The 14,240-nt window shown below is 48.7% G+C and overlaps 1 protein-coding gene across 2 annotated transcripts in view; it reads right to left on the bottom strand.

The window, feature by feature from the left end:
* DCX (doublecortin) overlaps positions 1 to 11,766 on the bottom strand; it is a gene marked incomplete at its 3' end in the record, with an annotated part of 63,074 nt that extends 51,308 nt beyond the window's left edge. The window contains exons 1-2 of one of the 2 annotated variants that reach the window (XM_082289755.1): positions 11,388 to 11,766; positions 1,720 to 2,060 (exon numbers count right to left, since the gene is read on the bottom strand). In XM_082289755.1, the coding sequence (XP_082145881.1) occupies positions 1,720 to 2,060; positions 11,388 to 11,751 (705 nt within the window). In that variant the 5' untranslated portion in view covers positions 11,752 to 11,766. The remainder of the gene's footprint in view (positions 1 to 1,719; positions 2,061 to 11,387) is intronic. The other variant, XM_082289756.1, reaches the window with a different exon arrangement.
* Between the last annotated feature and the right edge of the window lie 2,474 nt (positions 11,767 to 14,240).

Raw genomic sequence — 14,240 nt, 5'->3', positions numbered from 1 at the left:
TGATCCTGTCTTGCTCTCCAGCCAGAGGAATCACCACTTGCTCCTTTAAACAGCTAAAAGGGGGAGAAGAGAGCAGTTTGATGGAAGCTCATGGAGCATCCTGTTTCTGCACCATCCAAAGCAACATCTCACCTCCAAACTGCCAGCACCTCTCAAAGAACTGAGGCCACTCACAGGATCAGATTAAGCTCCTCATTCCCAGCTGGGAGAACAACAGGACTCTGTGCATCAGCATGAGCAGGGAGCTGCTCTCAGGCCAGATGCAATTGTTAAACCCTCTGCAAAGCTGCTGTGATCCAAAGGGCATGGTCCTGTGCCCATGTGTGACCACCTCAGGGAGCACAGGTCACCTGACTCTCTCCTTCCTCTTTCCCTGGTCTCTCCCAAGGTTTCCAGCACATCTCTCCTTGTATCACTGCTCACTTACAGCAGGTTACTGTGGCTATGGAGAGTGCAGCTGGACAGTCACCCCCTCATGTTCAAACTATGCATCTTAGGAAGGAAAAGTGCTGCGTTGAGACAAGTGGAAAGGAAAGCTTTGGCTGACAGATGGGATTTTTTGTGTATCTGAAGCTGGAACCAGACAGTAACTAATGTGCAGGACACAGAGGATGGGACAAAGCAAGAATCACAGAATGACAGGATGGTTTGGGTTGGAAGGGACATTAAAGATCATCCAGTTCCAGCCCCCTGCCATGGGCAGGGCCACCAGACTGTCAGGCTGCTCTCAGCACCCAGGCACTACACCTGGACTGTGCAGGACACTGTAGGGACCTGTATTTGGGACAAACATTTTTATATGTAAAATCTGCATGTTCTTGGATAGAGCCAGTACTTAAACAATTTTCTCCAGAGACAGGACAGAGTTAATTTAAAGCAAAACCATCAACCCCTAGAACAGCCAGTGTCCAAACCCACACAAGAGCTGTGCTGCCTCACTCCAGAATCTGGAGCAGGAAAAATAGTGACGAAAATAAGATCGTTCCTCAATTACAATAAACAGAAATGTTAAATCAAGCTCAGAATTGTCCTTGAAGAATCCAGCTCTTCCCAGCTCTAAAAATGATCCCCTCACATTCCTTTAAGGCTTTTCATAGATACAGCAATCTGAAATGGCTCATTGCTGTGTAGCTGCTAACAAGAGACAGATGTTTCCTTCAGTTCCAGCAACATGTAGACATGAAGCACAATATGATGACCTGCTAAATATTTCTGACTCTTTCTGCATGTTACCTCAAGGAATTGCACCACAGTTCCACGCTTTCCCTGCTCACTCTGGAGCTGGCCAGAAGAGCACGCTTGGATCAATCACTTTATCTTAGCAAGCCTTCATCAGAGGGCAAGGAAAGTCAAGCAACACGTTTTCACTGAGCAAAGCCAAAGCTGGAGAGTTCTTCCAGTTACTCCAGAGCCAGATCAGCTGGTGGCAGTGAGCCCAACTCCCCCTGTTATTTATTTAGCTGGCCCAGAAGACACGCACCACACGCCGGCGTGCAGGGCCAGCATCTGTTCCACCCAGACCCACGGCTACATTCTTCACTTGGTATTAATATCAGGGAAAATTTAGTAACCTAACCACTGGCATGAGAAGCCACACTTCTAAGAGAACAGATGGCAGCAATCATCTCAGCTTAATTTTAGGCTTCAAGAATTGGTCTGAGTCAGCAAAGCCGCACGATAAGAGGAAGAAAAAGACGGAACATCTGTAAAACCTCCTACCTGCTTCCCATCCAAGGTGTACAGCTTTTTGACCACCCCTGTCTCCAGTTTGATAGCTTCAGTGATGTCAGTGAGGACTTGCTCGAAGGAGTGGGCAGTCTTCTTGTTGAGGAGCACCCGCACGGCCTTGCGGGGCTTCACCCCGCTGCGGATGATGGTCACCAGCTTGGGGCGCACGAAATCCTTGTTCTCCTTGGCCTGGGCGCTGTTGCTGCTGGCCAGGGACTGAGGTGCTTTCTGGTTGGCAGAGGTCTTCACGTTGACTGACCAGTTGGGGTTGACGTTCTTGGTGTACTCCACCTTCTTGAAGAAGTTGTCGGACGAGCAGACGTAACTCTCCCCTTGAGGAAGGAAGGAGATTCTACAGTAACTACCAGAAAACAGGCTCTGTGCTCTTCCCCCATGGATCATGCAAACCATTAATAATTGTTTCCATTTGCTCGTTCTTAAAACATTCTGCCTTATTTTAATGTCGTATTTATGCTTATTTTAAATATTGTCAGTATTTCCACAAAGTAAGCAAGTCAGCCATCAGCAAATACATACAATCACATGAGCCAGGGGTTAAAAGAGGTTGAGTTATAAAAGTATTCAGGTACTTCAAGATGCAGCTAAGCTTTCCAAGAGCTTCAGAACAGTAAATTCATTTGACCACCCCCATTATTTCATAAATTTGCCAGCTTCCCCTTTGTCTTTACAGACCTAGCTACTATTTCAGTGTGTCATTCCCTGCCAAGAGGACATCAACATTCATCCACAAAGTGCCTTCTGAATCATGCCTGAAAAATAATCAAAATCTTGTCCTGAATAGTCTCCACTAAAAGTAGCCTTGATAAATCTAGCAAGCATAACAAATATGGATTGTTAGATCATCAGTGGTTTATTAGGGGACAGACCTAGCGGCAGCTGAGATTAAACACTGCACCAAATACCACTGCTTGCTTTTACATGGCTGCTACCAACCAAAAATACATTAAATCCAAATTTAGACATGGCAGAGAAGGGTTACATGGTCTTGTTAGTAATTCACAAAAAGCCCTTCCCTATCCCACCCAAAATTACTTTCAGGCTTTGTCTGTAATTTACAGGATCCTATCTATCTAAGGTTTTAAAAGCACCTTAAGGGATTTGTAGGAGCTTCTTTTGGGCCTGCAAATCTGATGGATGCTGGAAGAGTTATTACTAGAACGAGACTGTAAACCAGTATCCCTAAGGGAATGTAGCTGTCTGGTCTGAAATGACTCAGGCTGCTGAGCACTTGAGGATGCACTGAAAAAAAGTCACTCACTGCCGGAGGAAGGAGCTTTCGTCTCGCCATTAGATAAAACTTTAATAGGAATGAAGGCATGACATGGGTACCTGTAGGATTTTAGAGTCTCTTCTGGTGTTTTCTTTGATCTTACAAATTTAAGTTCTTTGTGTACTACGATACATTTGAAATCAAAATATAGATTTAACTCTTTCGGAAAATAAAAAAATAAATTTAAAAAAATTCCTTCTTCACAAAAACCAGACTGGCTGCATTTCCTTGACTGCAAACTCCAGGGCTCAGATATCTTTGAAAATCACAACAGCTGTGTCTGGGTTCCCATCCAGGGATCTCTAGGACAGGATTTGACATCCAGCTGGTAAAATATGGATTTCCAGACATCCCACTGACTTCCACATGGCCCAGGCATGTGCCAGGTCCAGCATGAAGTTCATACTGGAAGTCCTTCTGCTGACTAAACTGCATTTCTAATGGAGGCACCAGGTTAATCCCTTCGCAGAACCCATGGTGAGACCATAACAGGCACACAATGAACAGCTTTTAACAGGCTTAAAACAGCACTCTGAGCATTTCTGCCCCTCTTCCTGATAAGGGCATGATGGCACAAGCAGCCATAGGAAAGAAGCGGGACTCTAACTTATTTTAACCCCACAGTGATGCCCACTCATGGTGCTTATACAACCAACTGCAGCTCTTCTCCATCAGCTGCACAAAAATGACCAAAATCCTTGACCAACAGGAAGCAGATACTCTGTTTCCCCTTCTAAAGATGGAATACAACTACAGAAGAGAGAAGAGAGCTGACAAGGTTCATGATGAACACTCAGTTGGGCGTTTTGTCAGCTAGTGTACCCCAAACTAACACAACAATCCCACCAGCAGGTTCTGTTGGCTTGAAGAAACAGTAAAAATCTCTATTTGCTGATGGCAACACCCCTCAATAAACTGACCATGCAGCCCTGCCCATAGCTGGAGCTCCTTAATCCCTTACATTTTGTGAATCTGACTCTATAGACGCTCAATATACCCTCAGAGTAACATACATTATACAAAATTCCCTCTGGGGATATCGTTTTCCAGAAGCTTTGAATACTTCAAATCTTTCTGATTAATAAGTGATAAGTTGTGGTTTATTCATCTGCTTCAGCCAAGTAACACCTGCTGCAGAGCAGGCCCAGGCTTCTCTCCAGTTTCACAACTGAGAGAAGGCCAGCAAGGGGAGTTTGGAAGGCTCCCAGGGAATTAACCATCCTAAGAACCTGAGCCCTCCCAAACCCATAATTCCTGGGCAGCAGAGCCCTCCTAAGTGTGCTCAGCAGAACTGTGCATTATCCTCTGAGGAAAGGGATTTCTCTGTTTAAATGCAGCACTAAGAACAAGTGATTTGAGTGCTGCTGTCACCCATGCCCCAGGCTTCCCTGTGCCAGCTCCTGACCTCACCTGCACCTCTGCTTCCCTACCTGAAAAGCAGAAGTAGACTATCAGCCACTGAAGTGTGGCAAGGCTCGACTTTCATCTGCATTTGACCTTCATCTGTGTTATTTTCACAGTGAAAGAAAGTACCTGTTTGCACTGTGTTCCGTAAACACGGGAGGTGGTGGAGCATATTTTCTATTAACGAGTTCCATTATTTTGAAGTAAGCTGAAGAGGTTCTTGATCTGTTTGGTACAATACCATTTCTCTTAGTTCCAGCTGAGTCCTGAACTCCTCCCCACACACCACAGCTGTTTGTGTATTTACACCACCACACACCAAAGGCAACGGTGGCACGAAGGCAAAACTCTTGTAGGGTTTGTTCCACAGATGTGATCTCAGGCAGACCCACACACAGGCCTCTCAAGTGCAAAATGGAATCTGCCCTTTCTCCATTTGTTTCATTTAACCCAAACCCTAGCGAATAAAATCCACACTTTACTGGATTCCGAAACTGGAGAGAAATTTCCTTGGAGTGACACTCCAGAACAGCAGTTCAGAGTAGCAGCACTTCTCAGCAGCATTTCTGCAGTCACAGCAGCACAGCTCCAGGGAAGAGGAGCTTTTCTTTCCTCCCTCCCTGATCTAAGGATGTGACCTGAAGCTTTAACTTCATTTAAAAACCACTTCAACTAATGTCTTCCCTAACTCAGTTTATGACCCCCAAAGAGCAGCAAAATCATCGTTCAAGTTCCTCAGTGAGGCACATGGCATTTGTCAGACAGGAACACACTTTCCACAGTGTATTTCACTTCCCACAGTGGAGCTTTACCCAAACCTTACCATGGTGGTAGCAGGATTGTGCAAGCACGGGCTGAAGACCTGTGAACTTTCCAGCTTTGAACCGCCCACTGTGGCCAGGAGACCACAGAAAAGAGAAATCGTTCAGGGAACAGTGCTACCATGGAGGGAGGAGTGGGTTCTCTGTGGGTTTCTCTGCCACATCTGTCTGTGCTAAGCCTATAATGAGAAGTCGAGGTGTACAACTGTGCCAGCCACAGAAACATGACTGACAGACACAGCGTGGTTGCAGAAGATGTGCACAGCATTAACAGAAGGAATGGGAAGCAGGCTTGAGATCGTGTCACGAGCAAAAGAAACAACCCCAAGAAGAATACTGCTCCCCAGCCCTAAGCACAAGAATCTGTGCACAAATATTTTCAGGAACACACGTCTCGAGCCAGCAAGCAGCTGTGCACACGTGCAGAAATCCCACTGCAAGCTACAATGGACAGCCACGTCATTAATTCCAAACAAAACCCCAAAAAGGGAGCCCCAAAGAGACACACCCATGCACTGGGGGTGGGGAGCATCATCCTGACAAAATCCCTGTGGTGCCAAGGACAGCTTTTGTTTAGTGCAGGGCCGGGTTAGAGCATGATGCCCTTTCTGCACTGCAGAGCCAGAGCCCGCAGGAGGATGTGCATTGTCACCATGCCAGGGTGCTCCAGACGTGTCACAATTCCTATCGTGCCACCAAACCAGCCAGGGCATTCCCTCACTCCTCCTGCCTGCCCTGAGCAATGGATGGGCTGACTGCAGACCTCAGACCTTCTGTCATGACCATCATATTTGCCATTTGAAGCCAGGCTTGTATCACACAGAATTACTCTGGCTTCGAGTGCATGACACATCCCGGTGCTACCAATTTGATGCAAGCACAAGGAGATTATTCAGCTCCTAAAGACGGGATGATCTCAGCAAAGATAAGGTTTGCCTTAGAGAAGATTCCTTAGAAAAACTCTAAGCTCCAGATGAGCACTAATCCTCCAACCCTCTTACAGCAGCTCCCTGTGACAATACCAAAAATGACAGGCTGAGCTTTCAGAAAAAGTTATCCTTCCTCAGCATGCACCAGCAACTTTCCAGGGATAATGAACTGCGGGCAGAAGTCTTTTGAGAAAAATCAGGAAAGCTGGATTGAGGCCATTTTGAATGTCTAAGTGTTAACAGTTATTCCAGGAACAGTCTCTGTGGGCAGCAGTCAATTATTCTGGCTGTTAGCTCTGCAGTTGCAAAGTTGTGATTGTGCTACTGTGCCCAGCTTTTGTGTTTTGTGGAATTTACCAGGACTGCAGCAGGAATTAAGTGGACTTAACGCCTTGCAGAGTTCATTCCATATGGTGTTGTTTCAAATGCATGAACTTGCTGCTGCTTTATGAGTTAAAAAGACCTGCTCCAGCATAGCAAAATGAACCCTGCAAGAGCTCCCTTCCCTTGGCTCTTCCACAGGGAGCTCTGCCATCAACAGAAGCACCTCTTGTTCTGCTGAAGAAGTGGAAGAAATGCTTGATTAGAAATCACCTCCAAAACAACACGATGCCCATAAAGAATTTTGGGACCACACCAGTCCTAGCGTGACAGCCAGGATGAGCAAGCAAATAAAACAGAATCTCGAGGACAAATCTTGCTATGTAGGACACAATTAGCTGGGCTATCAGGCCAACAGACACCCACAGAAAACAATTCCACAGGTTACCAAGGTTTCAGTATTAAACTGCAGGCATTTCACTTTTCCAGGCAAACTGGAACACACACACATTGGGTGGAGATTCCAGTATGTTTCCTATAAACCCCTCGGTCCCAGCACACACCAGACTCTGCACAATTCCAGGCAGGAGCCCCTCCTATGATTACTTTAAATACTCCTGGACAAGATTTTGGAAAATATTCCCAAGGGCATGACAGGATACAAAAAGCTTGGAATCACTTTCTGGAATATCTCACGCAGCCCAAGAACATTTGCAATGAAGCCACACCGAGCAAAACAAAATCCTGTTCAGCTTTTTCTAGTGTTTGATCTGCCGCAAGAGCAAATTTCAAACAAGGAGGCCAGTACAGGGCATAAAATCCACCTCTGGATGTGCCTTTCCCTCACTCCCAGGTTGGGCCTCACTGTGCATTTCATTATGTCAAGAAGCCGAACATGGGAAAGCAGCAAAATTACAGAGAGGGCTAAAAAACCCTTTTGTCCCACAAAGAATTCATTTATGGGACAGTGGGGACTAGAACAAGTGGCCAAGAGCAGCATTTCTTAAGCCATCTTGGCTGCTGAAGTCAATGAACAGCATCAGCTTCCACCTCCACCCAGCCAAGGATGAGGTGGGACAACTTCTCATCGCATCGAGTCTACAAGAAGAGGCTCAGATTGAACCAAGGACCAAACCACCATGCCCAGATGCCAAAGGAACTAAATTTTAGCAAAAACTTGGGTGAAATGTGAGCTCTCTAGCTTGAGAAAGGCTGGCACATGATTATTTTAGCATCTTTCATATGCAAGTTTTGTCACAGCACAAGGCACAGAATTATCCGCTACAACAGTGACTCGCCCAAAAATGCAGCTTCATAAATCAACTTCCTGAAGTCTTGGTCACTGGAACTAGTTCTATATGAAGGAGAATAAAGCTCACCTGGTGCTCTTCTCCAAAAGATTCACCAGCCATGATAAACAGCAGTACCTGAGCCCAACATCCACTCCTGTCTCAGCCAAGGCAGTGGGACACAAGTGGGAGGTGCTGTTAGCAGCTCACCACTGCCAGGATCAGCTGGAACAGGGCAGTACCAGGATGCTGCACTGCTCTTAACCAGCAGAGAGACTGAGGAGGAATACAGTCCTAATCAATGGCAGCAGGTGCATTTTTTACAAATATATCAAAGCTGACTGCTGAAAATAGGGAGTTAGGATTGAGACAATGACTACAGGGATGGAAGATGGCCATTAGGACTGGAAGGGGGGAGAAAACATGATCAGGCAGGTGGATTTTGAGAGAAGGTCATTGGGAGACCAGACAGCTCCCTGGAAAAGAATGGAAAAAGCAACCTGTGACCAGTGAGGGAGAATTCATATGACAGCAAAAAGGCACCTGTGTGACAGAGTTCCGTGGGCTTCCAAAATGGGAGGTGTTAGAGTGCAGTACAGGAAAGGACCAAGAGGCACATCCCAACAGATGGAAGGAATGTGAAAAAAGAGTAAGAAAACCTTCACTTGCTCTCATTATGAGAGTAACCCCGAAGGCCAGGGAAGAACTCCGGGTGTGGAGAACAAAAGGGTGATTCCAAGCCCCAGTCAATTAGCAGCACACCATGTGGGTTTTGTTCACCTGGAATGTGTGTCTCTAGGATGCTGCTACTGTGCAATATCACTCTCTGCCCTCCAGAACTACGTTCAGGCTACACTATGTAAGTACATTTTTAAATCACTCAGAAGTAATCAAGTTCTTTGTACATGATGTGAAATACTGTCAGTAATTTACAAGCTTTTGCCATCAAACCACTGAGATAAGCCTCTTTGATGACTTTTCCTACGTTCTACTTGTTTACTGGAAATCACAATGATAAATTAGCCCCACTATAGCAACAAGCACTGGTTTGGTTATCCCCAGTCTCCAAGCAGAAAGACAATTTACAAGGCCCTGGCTGTGTGTGCACAGAGCAGAATTACTCCCAGGTCCTGGGTTTCATGCAGGTACCGTGCACACAGCTATGCAAACACCCAAGCTCATGGCAGAGCTCACCACAAGGCCGGTTACAACCACGGTGCTGTAAATTGCTTTTCTACAACAGAGGTGGAGGTCACCCCTAGAAATACAGGATCAATAGCAGCATGCAGACCCACTCTGGCATGTTCAAAAAATGGATTCCTTTGTCTTCACTCTCCTCAGGCTTTATTTTCCTAGATGATGCTCTGCTGAGGACACAGCCACACAGACAATCCCATTTTGGTTCTAGTGTCTCTTCTTCAGTGCTGTTTCCAAATGCCATTTTGGCAGAACAAAGCCAGAACCCAAATGCCAGCACCTCCTGTCTCTACCTGAACCAGCAAGATACATTTTCATGAACTAGGTACCTCCTTACCTGCAGCAAAACCCACTGTAAAGCAGCTGTAACAACTAAAGGTTTCTTAACTCCACGGACAAAAAGCAGGAAGAGTGTAAAAAGAGAATAAAGAACTGCATTTTCTCCTGGAGTTATTTCTGAAGATTTGCATAAAACCTAGGACAAGCAGGACTGAGAGCTGCCATTAGAGAAAGGCTGTGGCCATATTAAGAGACCAGAATGAAACATGGCAGAATCTCTAAAATTAAGGGAGGCCACACCTCCATTCGACAGCTGTAATTGGGCTGAGAATAACTCCACTAGGAAGCATCACAGCTCTGAAAGGCAGCAATTTCTTCCCAGGAAAACTCCTCTGTGGAAACCAAGATTTATTCCGTGTCCTTGTCCCCGCAAAGTATTTTGTGAAAATGAGGATCCTGCTTCACAGTCAAGGAATTCTAGGGAGAGCTGCTTTAGTCAAGGTCACACAATGACTCGCTGCCGAGGCAGCCCCTGCAGTTCACGCCTCACACACTCACATCCATTGTCTTTTACTAAAGGCAAAAGCCTCGTGGATTTTCGGTAGTTACCAAACCGGCCAGGTCGTCTGCTTGGAGAAAAACACCAAGGAAAAGGGAAGAGCAACTCCCCTCTTGCGACAGGATATTCCAGGTGCAAACAAAGAACGAACTGCTCGGGGAAGAGAAAAGCAGGGTGGCTGTGGGTGCCCTGTGTCCAGCCCGCTTTGGCTGTGCTGCCAGCAGAGCTGGCCCACGGTCGTGCCTCGGGCAAGGAGGCGGGACTGGCCATCCCAGCAATTTCATCCCAGGGCTTCTCCTGACCCTCCCGGGAAAGGAAGCACCCAGGGCAGCAGAGGGAGCACCCCAGGCACGGCTGGCAGCTGAGCTCCACGGCAGCAAACCTTCCCCCAGGGCACCCCTTCCGAGCAGCATTGATTTTTGACTCATCCCTCATGCCACAGTGACACGCGGAGGGACAGGCACACCCACACCCCCTCTGGACACACGGACACGCTCAGCACTGCCCTGAGCACCCCCTGCACACCCAGACCGGCCAGGCAGGGGATGCGTCCCACACTGCCCCCCAGACCCACCAGTGCAACCACCCCACACACGCAGAAACCCTCCCCAAATACACAGGAGGCACCTCCCTTTCACACAGCCCCTGCACGAACCACGGTCGTGAGCAGCCCGTGAACTCCCCGTGCCCTCTCCGCACACATCGCTCTGCGAGACACACCACACACAGCCCTGACACACCACACACAGCCCTGACACACCACACACAGCCCAGCACACCCCACACGCTTCCCGAGCACAAACCCCTGCTCAAAGAAACCCCCACACCTCCGCTGTAATTAACCCTCCTCACACCTTCCTCCGCACAGACACGAGCATAAACCCCCAAATTTCACCGAGTGCAACCTGTCCAAAACGCCCTTCTCCGTTCACAACCCCTGTTCATTAAATCCCCTCTCTATTCAGGCTGTGTGAACTCCCAACACACCCCTGCACACGCTCCCCGAACACTGACAGCCCCCAACACCCCGCCCTCCAAACATCCATCGCACACTGCCCGCACCCCGAACACCCCTCTCCACACACCCCCAAGTGCCTGCACGGCCCTGACCACACCCCTCTGCACACACATTGTGCGCATAATACCCCAAAAACCCCGCCATAGGCAGAGCGCACAAACCCTTCCCGCCCTCATTACACACTCGCTACCGGAGTGCCTCAGCACCCCTTCCTTTTCCCTTCATCCCCACCCACCCCACTGGGAAACGCAGCGCACCGTCCCTGCACCCATCGGGGGTCACCCCCCAGCCCGGACAGCCGTGGGGACACCCTGAGCCAGCCCCCGAGGCACGGACAGAGAGCCCCGAGTCGGACACACCCCTCCGGCCGCACACCCGGCCGGCTCCCGCACCGCCCCCGCCCCGGCAGCGCTCGGCAGGGCACGGCTCGGCACAGCGGGGCTCAGCATCGCCGGGAGCCCGGGGAAACGCGAGCTGCTCGGCAGCCCCGAGTGCTGCAGCCCCCTCCCCACCCCTCCTCCTCACTGCACCAGGCGGCGATGCTCATTTACCTTCCTCCAGCTCGTCCATGCTCCCGATCTTCCGCGAGCCATCGATGGTGTAAATGTACCGCACTCCCTGAGGCAGGTTAATGTTGTCGGACAGGGACCGGGTCAGGTCCGCCAGGAGGGCATCAAAACTTCGGAAGCGGTCGGAGGACACGGCGTATACAATCCCCTTGAAGTAGCGGTCCCCGTTGCGATAGAAACGCACCTTCTTGGCTTTCTTCTCGTTACTCAGCGCCTGTAAGGTCCGGGTTCTGTAGAAGCTACAGTGAGCACTGTGAGTGGGGCTGGGCAAGCCGTTCATCCGTGTGCCTCGCATGTTTCTGGACGCCTTGTCTCTTTCGTCAAAGTGTCCAAAATCAAGTTCCATAGTTTGGTGAACCCTAAAGATCTGAAGCTAGGCAGGAAGGAGATGGGGAGAGAAGGAGGGCAAAGGGACGGGTTAGAGCCCAGCAAGAGCCACAATCCGGAGAGCAAAATGACACTAAGGCTGTGTCTGGAGCAGGACAGATGCATTTGGGAAGCGCCCCCTCCCCTGACCCAGATTTGTATCGATTCTGGGGACTGAGAGTAGGAGGGGTCCTCGCATTTTGAAAGGGATCCAACTACTGGGGGCAGGGAACACGTTTCTAGAGAGCTGCCTGCTCCTGCACCTGGGAGTTTTCAAAGTGCAGCAAATTGGGACTTGGGGCCAAAGGGATACATGGCAATCACAACTCAGCCCCCAAAAACTCATCCAAACACCAGTTGGCAATGAATTAAACCTCTGAGCCCTGTGAGGTTTCCTTTGGCAACAGAAAACAAGGAGATCCCAGTAAGTCAGCCCTTCAATCTGTCGAATCACGGAAGGACCCAGAGCATCTGAATGTTTAACATTAGAATAAACTGGCATTTATGAAAGAATGGTCACAGGGGAATAAGCAGTTTCTTTGTGACAGCCTGTTCAATAAGGGTTAGCAATGAGATCCAGCCCACCCTTCCCCCTATCCGCAGCCCCCTCCTAGCCCATCAATCAATTCCCAGGACCAGCCTACATCTCTAAGAAGAAATGACTGCAAAGAAAAATCTGTCATTGAAACGCAGCTTCGGTAAGCTCTTTTCAGCCCGAGCCTCCTCTGAATTGCATTTTTGCTCCCGTTTAATGAGGAGAAAATAAAGGGGCTATTTCCACCCCACCCCACTCCCCCCCGGCAGCCCTAAGTGATTTAATAGCTGGAAGTGCCCGTGCCCCAGGGACACGCCGCCCCTGCTCCTTACCTTTCATTGTTCTGAGCACAGAAAAGCCGGGACTGGAGCTGACACCCAGCGAGCAGCAATTTTGCACTGTCTCTAGTTTATGCTCAAGAACAACCTTTCTCCTGCACCAAACCCCAACACAAAAGGAGAAGGAACCCCCCAACCCTGCGACAGAGACCCTTCCACTCCCCCAGCACCACCAGGAACATGCACCTCACGTATGTTGCTCTCACGTTAACACAGGGCTGAAATGGGATTTACAACAGTACTTGGCAGCCAGGTATAAATCCAGGAAAAGCTGTTGCTATCTCATCCCCACCCTTTACACTCGCTCCTTCCCTGAATTTTACAATGTCAACGCGACCCATGCAAGAAAAAATCATTGTCCCCAGCTTGCAGTGAGGCAGATGACAATGCAGGCGACCTGCACAGAAACCCCAAGCTGGGAACATTCCCCCCACGATGCCAGCTGGGGTAGATTCAGTCTGGTGTCATGCACTGAACAATGAAACATCCAAGCAACTTCGGGAATGAATCAGAGGATGCAGGGGTTTTGATTTTAAAATGAACTGCAGATGCTGTAAGGCACCAAGGAAAGATTCCTCCTTTCTGTTACTTTTCTGCATGCAAGACGCTCGGGGAAGCTCTACTCACCGGTTTTCAGCGCGCAGGGTGGAGATGCTGAGAGAAAGAAAACCAGGCTCACTCTGCCTTTGTTGTCTGAGCTCCAAGCAAGAAATTCCTGCCAGGGTGGATGAGACGCCTCCTAGGTCCTAGTGCCTTGTTCCATCCCTTCACGGTAACTTTGCCTCAGTGATTTTCACTCTCACCATCAGTCGTCTGCTTGTAGTCTGTGTTTGAGGGGAAAACGGAGTGCTCATTGCAGCTCTGGATAGGTCAACAGATGAGTAAACAAAAGGTTTAGAGGGACAAGTTTGGGGGTGATGTTTGGAAGGATGCAAATTTCCCCTTGAATCCAGTTGTACCAAGAAAAAAAAAAAAAGGAAAAAAACCAGGATAATTGCCCCAATCCTACAGGATTAGCAGTACAGGGGGGGTCACAGTCACAATCCTACAGTGTGGCACAGCGCTGGCACAAGACTCCCGTGCATTGGGAAGGCAACTGAGAAAATCTCTGACCAGTGGAACTGGGCACAGTCCTGCTCCTGTGCTGGTTTTGCATGGCATCTGTGGTTTACACTGGCAAGCAGAAAGGGAGAATTCACTTGGTGGTTCTGCATGAGGTGCCCCTGAATACTTTTTCTCTGTTAACACTGGACACAAGCCAAAGCCAGCGTGCTGAATCCCAGTTCATTCAAATCCCATGGGGCTTTGGGATGGAGTTATTCAACACAAGCTAAACCCAACAGATCCAGCATGCCTCATATCCCAGAGTAAGAGAAGTTTATTTTCTGATTCCACTACAGGAGGACACAGCTGTTAAAAAATTGTACTGGGCTCTTTCACTTTGACAGCAAAATCTTTCACCTGCCTTTTGGGGGGGTAGGCTTCTATGCTGCTGCACCACTAACCCTGCTCCTAACCCCACTGGTGCTGGCCTCATCTTTCCTTTAGAAAAGAATGGGATTTGGAAATTGAGAGTTTTCCCATCTGTAGAAGGAA

The sequence above is a fragment of the Coloeus monedula genome (genome assembly GCF_965178545.1).
Source record: "Coloeus monedula genome assembly, chromosome: 12".
Taxonomy (NCBI): domain Eukaryota; kingdom Metazoa; phylum Chordata; class Aves; order Passeriformes; family Corvidae; genus Coloeus; species Coloeus monedula.
The sequence above is the reverse complement of the archived record's forward strand: the minus strand, read 5'-3'. Positions and strand labels throughout refer to the sequence as shown.